Here is a 13916-nt window from a genome sequence, read left to right on the forward strand (position 1 = left end):
TGAGGATTAAAACAAAACAAAATAAAAAGCTAAGGGTTTCCAGTTTGGCCCACTCCAAGGAGCTCTTGAGCAGTTACTGGAGTCCATGGGTCGTGTCTGTGTGTGTATCTAAGTGTACATATTTCCATGTGTATCCTTAGGTGCATTTCTGGCATCAGAATTGTATGTGCATTTACAAAGTTGATAATGGTTTACAAATTGCTCTCCAAAAATGTTAGTTGACACTCCCACCAACGGGATAAGAGCCACACATTCTTACCTCACTGAGTATTATCAAGTTTCTCATGTTTCCCAGTTTGTTAAATGAAAGTAATATCTCACTTTATTTCATTCTAAATAAGCTGTTTTTCATATTTATTTAACCTATATTTTTCTGTGTATTTGTTCGTCTTTTGGATTTGTGAAACCTCTTTGCCTGTGTAGAAAACTGGACTTCATTATTTTCAAATATTTTCCTTTCCAGTGTTGCCTTTGGATTTTTTATTGAATCTTTCTGCTGAACTTCTATAAAAATTGGATGTTTACCAGTTTTTAATTTATGACTTCCAGGTTTTGTGTCATACTTAAGAGGATTAAAACAAAACAAAATAAAAAGCTAAGGGTTTCCAGTTTGGCCCACTCCAAGGAGCTCTTGAGCAGTTACTGGAGCTGTACGCCACAATTATAAAAAAAAACCCCACAAACCTCCCCCTATTTTTTTGGACTTGTATATTTCGTAATATTTAACTCTTTTGAGTCATTGGTGATTTTTAATTCTGTTTAATTAGGCGTGTGTTTTTTTCCTAAAAGGTTTGTGGTTGTACCAACATGTTAAATTGAAGAACCTATCCTTCTTTGACCAATTGGAAACTACTTTTCTCAAACAATTGCTAATACTAATTGAGTGTTTGTTATATATCAGATATTCGCCATAGGTTGGAACCTGAGCCCAGGGCTCTTTCTGCTCTCCCACTCTCGGTGTGAATTCTGCATCATAAACTCTGACAGGAATCAGATTTGCTGAAAATAAGTGCAGAGTAAAATTTAAAACTTGAGCCTGTTGGAAGGGAGGTATTATATTGGAGAGGAGTAGGTTTTTTTAATGCGATTAGAAAGACCCTCGTTGTCTTGTACGTTTGTATCACACTGATGTCTCGTCGATCTGGTTCCTGGATACTTTGCAAACCTTCCCGTTTTGAAAGTCACGTTTGTGTATTTGATCATTTTCCGTGATGTGTCTGGTTCCAGGAGTGTGAACAAGGAGACCAAGCTGAAGTTTGTGCACACCTCCGTCCATGGTGTGGGCCACCGCTTCGTGCAGTCGGCTTTCCGGGCTTTTGACTTTGTTCCTCCCGAGGCTGTTCCCGAACAGAAGGACCCCGATCCTGAGTTCCCAACAGTGAAATACCCGAATCCTGAAGAGGGTGAAGGTGTCTTGGTAACCTCATATTTTTATTTATAAAGCTTACCTCTTCTGTTCAAAACTATGACTACCAAGTACAATGCAGTTTTTTATGTGCTTTCATTGTATGGAACAAAAATAATTTCATCATTGGAAATATTTATATTTATTAATCAATCATCCATTTCTTTTTTTTTATTGCTTAAAGTATTACAATTTGGAAATATTTGTATTTATTAATCGATCATCCATTTCTTAAAGGAACTTTCAAATTAGATATGTTAGCATCAGGATATGAGGGCTGAAATCTAAATGTTTTAAATTAAATTTAATGAATTAAGTTTAAGTTACTGTGCTTCCTTAATGCCAAAAGGAAACAGTAATAGAATGGAAATTTGTCCTCCCGTGAATTTTATTCCTTAATTGTCATTTTTCTGATATGAGGAAGTACTATTGAAATTATGGTTCCTTCAGCCTTTTAAAGGGTAGGGTGACAGTGAGATTCAGAGAGCCAGTTTGTTTTGGTTTGTTTGTGAGGTTGATCACATGGGAAGCCTGGAGGTACCACACCAGCTGCACACACACGATCAGCTGTGGGGTGAATTCTGTGTGCAGGCTTGGGTCGTGCGCTGGTTCTCTCATTATCTGACCTGGCTCAGGAAGTAATACATGACCAGCCAAGACCAGCTCCAGAAATGAAATTCAGCCTGAGTTTGGGGAAAATTCTCTTTTGGTTCTTAAATAACTGAACGTTTTTAAAGACTGCAATGTCCTCGATTCTTGATGGGAAATATTCTTTCTTTCTGCTCTTTTTCAGACTTTATCTTTCGCTTTGGCTGACAAAATCAAGGCCAAAGTCATTTTAGCAAATGACCCAGATGCTGATAGACTTGCTGTAGCAGAAAAGCAAGACAGGTACGAACTCATTGTGATTGCCTACATAATAGAAATGATAAAGGGTGACATCCTGGGCAGGAAAATGCTTCTGGGGAGACCAGACCTATTTGGCAATATTTCCCATTTACTTTGCAAATGATCATCTCACTGGGTTGCTGGAGAGCAGGGTGCTGACACGGGGGCCACACGATTACCCTGCAAGCACAGTGCAGAGTGAACCTGCCCAGTGTGAACCTGGAATTGAAATCACTCCCTGTTATCTTTTTATTATTGATTTCATTATAATTAATGACTCAGTGCCTAATGAGGACAAAGTGCTTTGCTTGGTGCTGGCTTTGCAGTTCTTTATTCGCCAGAGGTTTGGTAAGGAGCTGACCTTCCAGGAAATGTTGAACTCAGGTTGAGCAGACTAGAGAGGAGTGCCTGTGGAGTACTGACAGTATAAGGCAAGTTTGACTGTAGAGCAGCAGTTCTCAACCTGTGGGTCGCGACCCTTTTGGCGGTCGAACGACCTTTGCACAGGGGTCGCCTAAGACCATCCTGCATATCAGATATTTACATTACAACTCACAACAGTAACAACATTACAGTTGTGAAGTAGCAACGAAAATAATTTTATGGTTGGGGTCACAACGTAAGGAACTGTATTGAAAGGGCCAGGAGGTTGAGAACCACTGCTGTAGGGTGTGCACAGAGGGGTGATAAGTTGCGGGTGGGAGGCGTTGAAAGGCAGGCAGGGTTCCAGCAGTTTCAGGTATCAGATGGCATATGTGACGTTTCGGGGAGTGTGGTGCTATTAAAGGGTTAGGGTTTTAGATTATGATAAAACAGAGTCAATTCTATATCCGTTTTTAGAAAATCAAGCTAAGATGATATGTGCTGGAACATGCACTGTACTTCTAGCCACGTGGACCACAGAGAGGAAGATAAATCCCACGCATGTTTTTGGCGTCCTCACCATTTTAGCATCAAGCTCAATCTTAAGGAATGCTAAGCTGTTGCCCTCTCAGACTCAATAAAACTGACTGAAAATTAAGACGCACACACTAGTATAGTTGGGGGATCTTGTCAGCATATTCCTGTTGTGTTGAAAAAGCCTTTGCTGAAAACAAAGAGAAAAGGAATGATGTGTAATCACTGACATACTTTTACACGCTCTTCAAAGATTGGCTGTTTGTCTAGGCCAGTGATGCGAACCTTTTGAGCTCGGCGTGTCAGCATTTTGAAAAACCCTAACCTGATTCTGGTGCCGTGTCACATATAGAAATTTTTTGATATTTGCAACCATAGTAAAACAAATATGTATATTTTTGATATTTATTTTATATATTTAAGTGTCATTTAACAAAGAAAAATCAACCAAAAAAATGAGTTCACGTGTCACCTCTGACACTGGCTGAGACGTGATAGATGCTCACATGTTTGGGAAGCAGCAGACACGTGTCTGGCCAGTTATTTAAACAACAATAACAGGGCGTCTTCCAGAAACGACCTTGAACCTTGTTTAGCTTCCTTGTCCTGTTGCAGGGGCTCCCAGTGTCTTTGGAGAACTCAGCAGTGCACAGTTGTTTTCTCTTTCAGTGGCGAATGGAGAGTGTTTTCTGGCAACGAGTTGGGGGCCCTCTTGGGCTGGTGGCTCTTTACCTGTTGGAAAGAAAAGAACCAAGATCCCAATGCCCTCAAGGACACGTACATGCTGTCCAGCACCGTCTCCTCCAAAATCTTGCGGGCCATTGCCTTAAAGGAGGGTTTTCACTTTGAGGTAAGGTTTTTGGGGGCACATAGTCTTTCGCCTTTCGTTTGCTCTACTGAAGGTCTAAGACACGTCTTTCTCTTTTGGATTATCCCTTTAGGAAACATTAACTGGCTTTAAATGGATGGGAAACCGAGCCAAGCAGCTATTAGACCAGGGGAAAAATGTCTTATTTGCATTTGAAGAAGCTATTGGTAAGAAGCCATGTGATGCTCATAGAATTTGTTGATACACAGAATGCAAATATGTGGGAAAAGATGTGGATTTGGATTTGGGTTCAGTAAATTAGTGTGAAACAGGAGCACACAGTTTGCTTTGCTTCTGTGGCATTCGAAGAGCGTTGAACTGTCCTCTCCCTAAATTGGCATCTCAGATTGCATTCAGCTAGAAAGAATATCTGGCAAATAACCAAGACATTAGTGTAAGAAAGTGAATCCTTTCCCCAGACGACTGAAAACAGCAACACTGTGCACACGGGTGCTGGCAGCTTAAGAATCTACATTGTTGGGGAGTGTGCTGTTTCCTCCACTATGGAGTTGATATCCAGACCTAAGTGTCTGTCCACAAGGAAGAAGGCCAAGTCGTGGTGCCTTCATCAAAGTGATTGTCACCTGAAAGGATGACCCCAAGCCCAGCCAGGATGACAGAAAAACACTTGTCTTAAACTATCAATAGGAATGAGCATAAAGGAGAGTGAGCCACAGACACCTGAAATTCAGATGTTTGTGCTGGGGATATTTTAGCTATTCATTCAGCACAAGCTCTGACACATCATATTTATCCTATAATATGTATTTTTCTGATTCATCTGCATATTTCCTGCAGCACCCATAAAATTGAACCAATTAAACCAAGTGGAATTGCTCAGCGTTGCTCTTTTTTGCTCACAATTGGCAGTCGTCTTCTCTTTCTATAGCTTTTTATTTAATAATATTTTTGCATTGGTTTATCAAATATTTATTGCATGTCAATTACACAGTCATTCTGAAAGAAATGGGCACTGACCTCTGCCTACAGCAGTTGCCAAGGATCTAGTTAAATTACCACACAGAAGGCAATAGGCCAGGAACCAAGATGAATAATATAACTCACAAGAACTATGGGGATTCAGAGAAGACAGCATAAGCCTTGACTAGAACAACTGGAAACAGTTCTGTGGGAGCTGGAGGAATTTGGGCTGGACCTAGGAAACAAGCACCATTGTCTGGGAGGAAGACTCTCCTTACAGGTTATTCAACAAATACTTCTTGAAGGCCTACTATGTGCTGAGCACTGGCTAGATTCTTAACTATAATACTGGCAAATGAGAAGCATCCATATACTTATATTGTTAAACCACTTATGTGATAGGCAGGGTGTGTGTAGATACATGCACCACAATGTTATAAAGGAACCCACTCCTAAGTGTCTGTGTCTGACATGTGTCTCTGCAGGATATATGTGCTGCCCTTTTGTTCTGGACAAAGATGGAGTCAGTGCCGCTGTCATAAGCGCAGAGCTGGCTAGCTTTCTTGCAACCAAAAATTTGTCTCTGTCTCAGCAGCTAAAGGCCATCTATGTTGAGTAAGTTTCTATTGATTATTGAATTGAAGTAATATAATTTGATTAGTTTCATGTGTACAATGTAATGCTTCAATATGTGTATATATTGGGACATGGTTGCCACAATAAATCGTTAACATACATTACCACATGTGGCAATGTATTTTAAGTGTATTTTGTTCTTGTGTATGAGATGCTAATATTCTTTCCAGTGCTCTGACTTTAGTTATGAATTCTATTTCTTAAGAAAACGAAATAAGAGATTATCTTTTCCTTTTGATACTTACCATTTGTGATAGCACTAATCTTTACTAAATGAGAACATGGCACAGAATGTGATTTTAAGTGTCTGATGCCAAAAAAGATTAAATGTGTTCATGAAACGTCTATTTAGTCTTTATAGCAATTTCTCAACTCTTGCCTTTCTGATGCAAAAGCAGCCAGACACAGTACATAATGCAATGGGTGTGGTATGGCTGTTCCAGTATAATTTTACTTACAAATATAGCCTGAAGGCAAGGTAGCAGCTTGGTGAGCCCTCGGGTAAATTGTTGTACCTCCTTTTTAATGCTAAATGATTGCTTTGAAGCTAGTCATGGTCATTTGTCTCATTACGTATTTGAGAATGTGCTGGTTGGTGCCCGTTCTGTATACGTTATGCAGAATTATTTGTTCCTCATTTTGCATGTATTTGTATTTGTTTTGATAGGTATGGCTACCATATTACCAAAGCTTCATATTTTATCTGCCATGATCAAGGAACCATTAAGAAATTATTTGAGAACCTTAGAAACTATGATGGGAAGAATAATTATCCAAAAACTTGTGGCAGATTTGAGATTTCTGGCATTAGAGACCTTACCACTGGCTATGATGATGGCCAGCCTGACAAAAAAGCGGTAAGTCACATCCACTTTCATCAAACTCTTGTCTGTTAGTGATTTCAGAGAGGAAGGAAGAGGGAGAGAGAGATAGAAACATCAAGGATGAGAGACAGCCGAAACCGGTTTGGCTCAGTGGATGGAGCGTCGGCCTGCAGACTGAAAGGTCCCAGGTTCGATTCCGGTCAAGGGCATGTGCCTTGGTTGCAGGCACATCCCCAGTTGTGGGTGTGCAGGAGGCAGCTGGTCGATGTTTCTCTCTCATCGATGTTTCTAGCTCTCTGTCTCTCTCCTTTCCTCTCTGTAAAAAATCAATAAAATATATTTTAAAAAAAAAAAGGATGAGAGACAATCATTGATCGGCTTGTCTCCTGCACACCCCCTACTGATGACAGAGCCCACAACCTGGGCATGTGCCCTGACTGGGAATTGAACTGTGACCTCCTGGTTCTTAGGTCAACACTCAGCCACGGACCACACCAGCCGGGCAATACACCATATATTACTGAAAGATAAATAGTATTAAGAGTTACAATGAAACATGGCAGATCCATCCACTGCCATCTCATTGTCATGCATCGACAACCACATTCCCTCTCAGTTTTTTCTCCTGGACTTTACCAACAGGTTTCTAAATACTGTGCTTATATGGTGATGTTTTGAATTATCAGTGTTAGACTCTATTAATTTTCTGTTATGGAGATAAGGATTTTAGTTCTTACACTTCCAGCATTCACCATTCCCCTTCCTCCCCGTCCTCACAATACATTTATACCATAACTTTGGGTGACATGAGATTCTGTGCTTGTATTAATATGGCAGAGGGTGAGCATCCGAGAGGGTCTAACAGCCACTTTCAAATACCATCTTGCCTTTCCCCCACCCTTTGCAGCACCCGGTGCCTCAGGTAGTGAGTTTGGCAGGTTTTGCAGAACACCTCGACTGGGTTCTTGTCTGTCGCCGGCAGTGCTCAGCTGTCAGCCCGTGTTCCGGGGCAGGTCTGCTCCTCCATCTGTTTTCTGACTTCCCAGATCGGCTGGCCACCCCATCTACTGCGGTTCCCTTTCTTCCTCTTTGCCCCTGTGTTTGTTTTGTTTCTCATACTCCTGTCATTTTAGTGAGGCTTCCAGTTATGAATACATCCACCAGAAGCTCTATTTTTTTAAGTCTGTTCATAGACATTTTTGCAAAGTTAAGTAAGGTTTAGTATTGTTTTTATTTTATTTTTTTTGTAATGCATCATTAATCTATTTAAATCAATTTCTTGTGAAATTATATATTTCAATTTTAGTAAAGCTTTAATCGTTTTCATGAGTAGAATGGAAGAGGTAAAAGCCTACAAAGTTGACTTAAATTTCACACATTTCCTTTTTATTATTATCTAGTGTGTCATTTGTATGCAGTGCATTTTCAGATTTTCTCCACAATGTTCTTCTTCCTGAACCAATATAGTTGCTTGGCATTTATTTTCTTGTATATCTAGAGGAAACTATTATTTAGGCCAGAAGAGTTTCTGTTTCTATATACATTCAGAATGTGTATAATTCATTCCTAGGTTCTGCCTACTAGTAAAAGCAGTCAAATGATCACCTTTACCTTTGCGAATGGATGCGTGGCCACCATGCGGACCAGTGGGACAGAGCCCAAAATCAAGTACTACGCGGAACTGTGTGCCCCACCTGGAAACAGGTAAGATGTGGATGGTTTTCAGTCCCTAAACTTCCTAGTTGGTTCTGTTTATATGCTGAGTAAAACATTTCCTCCACAGTATGTCATTGAACTGGGAAGCTTGTTCCAGAACCTACAGCAAATGCTGTGATATTAACAGCTGCTTGGAGCATCCAGGGACACAAGTGTTCCCTTCAAGCTTAATTACATCTCTTTCTCTCCCAACTTTTCTTTGTATGATAAAAATGTCATTCCTAATTTCAGTAATAGTAATATTATTTCCTTTTTCTAGTACTATTTTTTTTAAAAATATATTTGTATTGATTTCAGAGAGGAAGGGAGAGGGGGAGGGAGATAGAAACATCAATGATGAGAGAGAATCATTGATTGGCTGCCTCCTGCACGTCCCCTACTGAGGATCGAGCCTGCAACCCAGGCATGTGCCCTTGACCAGAATCGAACCTGGGACCCTTTGGTCCTCAGGCCAACACTCTATCCACTGAGCCAAACCATCTAGGGCTCTAGTACTTTTTATATGAGGTAAGCCCCAATGACTTTTTCTCTTTTTCCGCATGTACCTGATACAATAAAGTAAAATCATTGCTCGTGCATTCAGCACATATTTTGAGCACCTGTTTGGTTGCATTGGGCTATGCTGGGTCCCAGGATAAAGAGTCAATGTCAGAAAGAGTCCTTGCCACCGAAGGACTGATGGTTTAGTAGCTTCAGGGTCGTGCCTTCGTGAGTATGGGAAAGGGCTGGAGTTGGTCACTTTCCAACTGTGACATTTTGAACTTTAACAACTGTGGTGTATGCCATTAGCATGTGCAAATGCGCTACTGCAAACTACTTAACCCACAGTTAACTAGCTCTTCTCTATTTAGATTACAGTTAAGAATCAGGGGGAAAAATTTAAGGTGAATTCATCTCTGTCCAATAGAAATAAAATGTGAGCCACATATGCAAATTTAAATGTTCCATTAGGGAATAGAAACAGGTGAAATTAATTTTAATAATATATTTTATTTCACTTAGTCTATTTAAATAGTGTCATTACAATATGTAATCCATACTAAAAGTTATTGAGATATTTCACATTTTTGTCACACAAAGTCTTCACAATCCATTTAGTACCTTACAACTTACCATGTATCTCAATTCAAATGCCAAATTTTTTTTGAAAATACTATAACGGTATTTAGATCTCATAAAATTTACAGTAGAAAACGTAGAATTTGATACCCCAGTTATTCCAAACATACTTAAGTTTTCCAACAGCCAAATCAAGTGTCAATTTTTAAATTTGAATTTCAATCAATCGGACTTAAATGAAATTTAAAAATCAGTTTCTTGGTTGTACAAGGCATATTTCAAATGCTTGACGGCCACGTGTGGCTAGTGGCTACTGTAGTAGACGGCAGGAGACTTGGTGGTTGTTACAACATGTATTCCAAAGCTTTGCTCGCAGAAAGGTTTTTCTGAGTTTGTGAATCAGATTTGCCCCATGTGGAAGTGGGAGGAGAGGAACACTGCTGAGCATCTTAAATTGGCAAGCCAATAGCAGATTAAAATACAGCAAATTAGGAGCGGGTAAGGAAACAATTGTTAGGGTTAGACTTCCCTTAGACAGGCAAAGTGAGTGCTGATAGCAAAGCAAGAAATACTGAAGCAAAACAAAACTAGAAACATGGAAACAAGAACTCAGAGAGTTTAAGTGAAATAGTATTCTGCTCCCAGTGGGCCCTGCATCTTCTGAGTAAGAGCTGCCTAACAGCTGTCAGAGTCGTGATTATAGTTCTTAACCATCGAGGTACTTAATCACATGGATCTATGAAGTCATGGGACTGTAATAGATTTGCTACAGATTCTCATTAAAACCTTCTTGTGCTTAAAGGGCAAAAACTCAGCTATGAAGCAACTTAAACATAAAACAGCTCATTTTCTGAGCACTTTGCATTACCAGTGTTTTATGGAATACTAGAGGCCCAGTGCATGAAATTCATGCACGGGGTGGGGGCTCCCCTCAGCCCAGCCTGCACCCTCTCTAATCCGGGACCCCTTGGGAGATGTCCGACTGCCGGTTTAGGCCCGATCCTGGGGATTGGACCTAAACTGGCAATCAGACATCCCTCTCACAATCCTGGACCGCTGGCTCCTAATCACTCACCTGCCCGCCTGCCTTGTTGCCCCTCACTGCCTCTGTGTGCCAGCCTGGTCTCTCCTAACTGCACCCCACTACCGGCCTGGCCGCCTCTCACGGCCCCCCTACCGGCCTTGTCGCCCCACGCAGCCTGGTGTTCAGTTATTTGGTCGTCCCTCACTAACCCTACTACTGGCCTGGTTGTAGGCAGCCATCTTGTGAGGACATGAGGGTTAATTTGCATATTACCTCCTTATTATGTAGGATTATACAAGTATTGGTGTTTCCATGTGTGTTAAATAACAAGCTGTTTGCTACTACCTCGAGTATGATTTTCCATTGGCTTCTTTGTAATTCTCATTCTCACTTAGTGTTTGTATATTTCTGTATCTTATTCTTTTTTGGGGGGGTGGAGGGAAAAAGACGTTAGACCAATTTAAAGATGTTTCTATAGATATTTGTCTTTTCCTTTTCATTATCCTGTGGAAAATGTGCGTAATATTCCAGAAAACTTTGCTTTAAAATAACAGTACTATTTAATGTTTAAGGGTCTGTGGTATTTACATTTTCACATGGCTTACTGAGTGGATTTAAATTCAAATACTGATTTATAAATTGCTGAAAACACTTAGAAAAAGTGTGCTTTTATTATATGCATTGAAATGTTGCTTGCTTTCATTAAATGGGTCATTAAGCACTAAGTCAGCTATGGCTATGCTATCGGGGCTCAAGCCAGGCACCAGCATACCTACTGTACAACAGCAGTAAAATCATGGCTAAGGTTTCCTTATTTTCTGATAACCTAAAATATTACTAATATAGTCATATCATGAATTTCACTTATTCATAGAATTTCATGACCTACTAATTTCTTAAAATATGAAATCCTTTTCTGGTATAAGTTCTGCTTTTTAAAAAATATTTTGTTGGGGTAGATGTCTTTAGTTTTTATTTTGGAAAATTTGAAACCTACAGAAATGTTGAAATAATAATGTAGAGAATATTACATACCCTTGCTTAGACCAGGACTTGGCAAGCTTTTCCTGTAAAGAGCTAGATAGTAAATACTTTAGGGTTTGCAGGTCCTATGGTTTCTGCCACAACTACTGGGTCTGCTGTCGTAGCTAGAAAACAGCCATAGACATGAAGGAATGGGTGTGGCAATGTTTCAGTAAAATTTACGCAAACACACCATAAAGCCCTGGTTTCCCTACCTCAACCTAGAATTAGCAATTGCTAACATTTTGTGATATTTGCTCTCTCTCACTATATACATTATATTTTTGGTTGTTGTTTATTTTTCCCCTGAGCCATTTAAAAGTAAGTCATAGACTTTAATATGCATTCCTAAGAACAAAGACTTTCCTTACTAGCTAAGGTTTAGATAATAATTATATCAGGGAGAGTTCTAAAAGAAACAAGACCAGTTGGAGCTATAAAGATACATAGATAGCGCTTTGTAGACTACAGATATATATATGTCTGTGTGTCCATATGTAGGAAATTCACTGTTGAGTTTTAGGTATATTGTTGAAAAAACACACACAGTAATTAGTTATGTGCCTTCCTGAGGATTGCTTTTTTCTTCAAAGCACACTTATGGGGAAGGGAAAAAAAGACCTGCATGATTCATATGTACTTATGAAGCATAATTACTTTATGTGTTACCAACAGGGATAAAAATAATTATAATGACAGCTTACATTTATTGAGGTTTTGGGGCCAGATTCTATGCTAATTGCTTTCTATAATTTGTCTCAATCTACACAGCAACTCTCTTGGGCAGGTACAGTCCTTATCCCAATTTTACAAATGAGGAATCTGGGCCTTCCAAAGGCTGAGCCTTCCCCGGGGCACACCCTAGCAACCAGTAGAGCCAGAATTAACGCCTGTAACAAGATGGGTTGTGTTAGTTGTACTCTTAGCTTGCACAATGTAAAAATGATCTTAAGTGGCAAGGATTGCCATCTCCATTAAAATAAAGTTTGTAGCTCTGACCAGTTTGGCTCAGTGGATAGAGCATCGGCCTGCGGACTGAAGGGTACCAGGTTCAATTCCGGTCAAGGGCATGTACCTTGGTTGCGGGCACATCCCCAGTAGGGGGTGTGCAGGAAGCAGCTGATCGATGTTTCTAACTCTATCCTTCTTTCTTCCTCTCTGTAAAAAAGTCAATAAAATATATTTTAAAAAGTTTGTATACTAGTATGTGAAAGATGGTTAAGTATGAAGTAATGAAATTTTGAATTGAAGGATTTAGCTTTTTTAAGTAGCTTTTGGGGTTAAAGTTCTCATAGTAACTCATACTGTGCTACTGGCCTGACACTTATATGAGCTGCTGGAAACTTGTCTAATTCCAAGTCCGTTTTATCTGTCATCTGCCTTCCAATCATTTACATGTGAATGAGTGTTTTCCACCTGCTTAAAAGCTGGATTTCCTTAGCGGGATCTTGCTCCCTAGATGAGAGTTTATATTTTAGTTGTGGCCCTTTGTTCTGGAGGTAGAATAATGAAGATAAACCCCAGGGTCTGAGTTCCTGGTGCGTGACTAGCAGGCCCGCTAGGAGGCTCCCTGGCCCTGTCTGGTCTAGGAAGGCCTTACAGCCACACCTGCCGCCTAGCTTCCAGAAGTTTGTGGGGAAACAGGATCAGGAACTTTCTTGTCCTGGGAGACCTAGGGCATAACAGCTGTGGCTTGTAACAGTTCAGCAAGACTCAGTGACAACTGGAGTCGTGAAGTTTTCTCTGCGATGTTAGGCACAAACATTGCAGAACTTTAGGGATGTGAGGGCAAACATTGTGTTTCTTAAACATTCTTTTGAAGACTAGAAAGGGGTGGTTTTTGTTTATGGTTGAGACTTTGGGAAAGCCTTTGGGTAAAATAATTGATATTGTCTCATGGGGTTTTTTGTTGTTAACAGAGGCTAGGCACCCTGGACTTCTGTTTTGTCGTATTTATTAGTAGCCCTCCTCTGAAGGTTACATGTCAGTTGTACTTGGTCACAGTGGGGAGAATTTAAATATGCTTTGGGCCCTGGCTGTTTTGGCTCAGTGGATAGAGCGTCGCCTGTGGGACTAAAGGGTCCCAGGTTTGATTCTGGTCAAGGGCACATGCCTGAGTTGTGGCCTCGATCCCCAGTAGGGGGCGTGCAGGAGGCAGCAGATCAATGATTCTCTCCCATCATTGATGTTTCTATCTCTCTCTCCCTCTCCCTTTCGCTCTGAAATCAATAAAAATGTATTTAAAAAATAAAATATGCTTTGTGAAAATCCACTGATCTAGAATTTCCCCCCTTATTTTGCAGTGATCCTGAGCAGCTGAAGAAAGAACTAAATGAACTAGTTACTGCTATTGAAGAACATTTTTTCCAGCCACAAAAATATAACCTGCAGGCAAAAGCAGAGTGAAATATTCCAGCCTTGGGCACAATTGCATTTACCTACATTAAGCTGAACTTGATTTCTTTATTCTTTTTTTAAAATAAATCTTTATTGTTCAGATTATTACAGTTGTTTCTCTCCCCCCCCCATAGCTCTCCTCCACCCAGTTCCCACCCCACCCCCTGTTCTTACCCCTCCCACTGTCCTCATTCATAGGTGTATGATTTTTGTCTAGTCTCTTCCTGCATCCCCCCCTCCCCACCCTGGAGAATAGTC

The 13916-nt window shown here is 40.3% G+C and overlaps 1 protein-coding gene across 1 annotated transcript in view; it reads left to right on the forward strand.

Moving 5' to 3' along the window:
* Nucleotides 1-13763, forward strand: part of PGM2 (phosphoglucomutase 2) — a 30624-nt gene extending 16861 nt beyond the window's left edge. Inside the window, exons 7-14 of the mRNA XM_015561003.1 lie at nucleotides 1228-1417; nucleotides 2199-2296; nucleotides 3860-4040; nucleotides 4132-4225; nucleotides 5465-5594; nucleotides 6283-6472; nucleotides 8010-8143; nucleotides 13565-13763. Coding sequence (XP_015416489.1) covers nucleotides 1228-1417; nucleotides 2199-2296; nucleotides 3860-4040; nucleotides 4132-4225; nucleotides 5465-5594; nucleotides 6283-6472; nucleotides 8010-8143; nucleotides 13565-13667 — 1120 coding nt within the window. The 3' untranslated portion in view covers nucleotides 13668-13763. The remainder of the gene's footprint in view (nucleotides 1-1227; nucleotides 1418-2198; nucleotides 2297-3859; nucleotides 4041-4131; nucleotides 4226-5464; nucleotides 5595-6282; nucleotides 6473-8009; nucleotides 8144-13564) is intronic.
* Nucleotides 13764-13916: the final 153 nt, after the last annotated feature.

This window comes from Myotis davidii, unplaced genomic scaffold, assembly GCF_000327345.1.
Source record: "Myotis davidii unplaced genomic scaffold, ASM32734v1 scaffold235, whole genome shotgun sequence".
Taxonomy (NCBI): Eukaryota; Metazoa; Chordata; class Mammalia; order Chiroptera; family Vespertilionidae; genus Myotis; species Myotis davidii.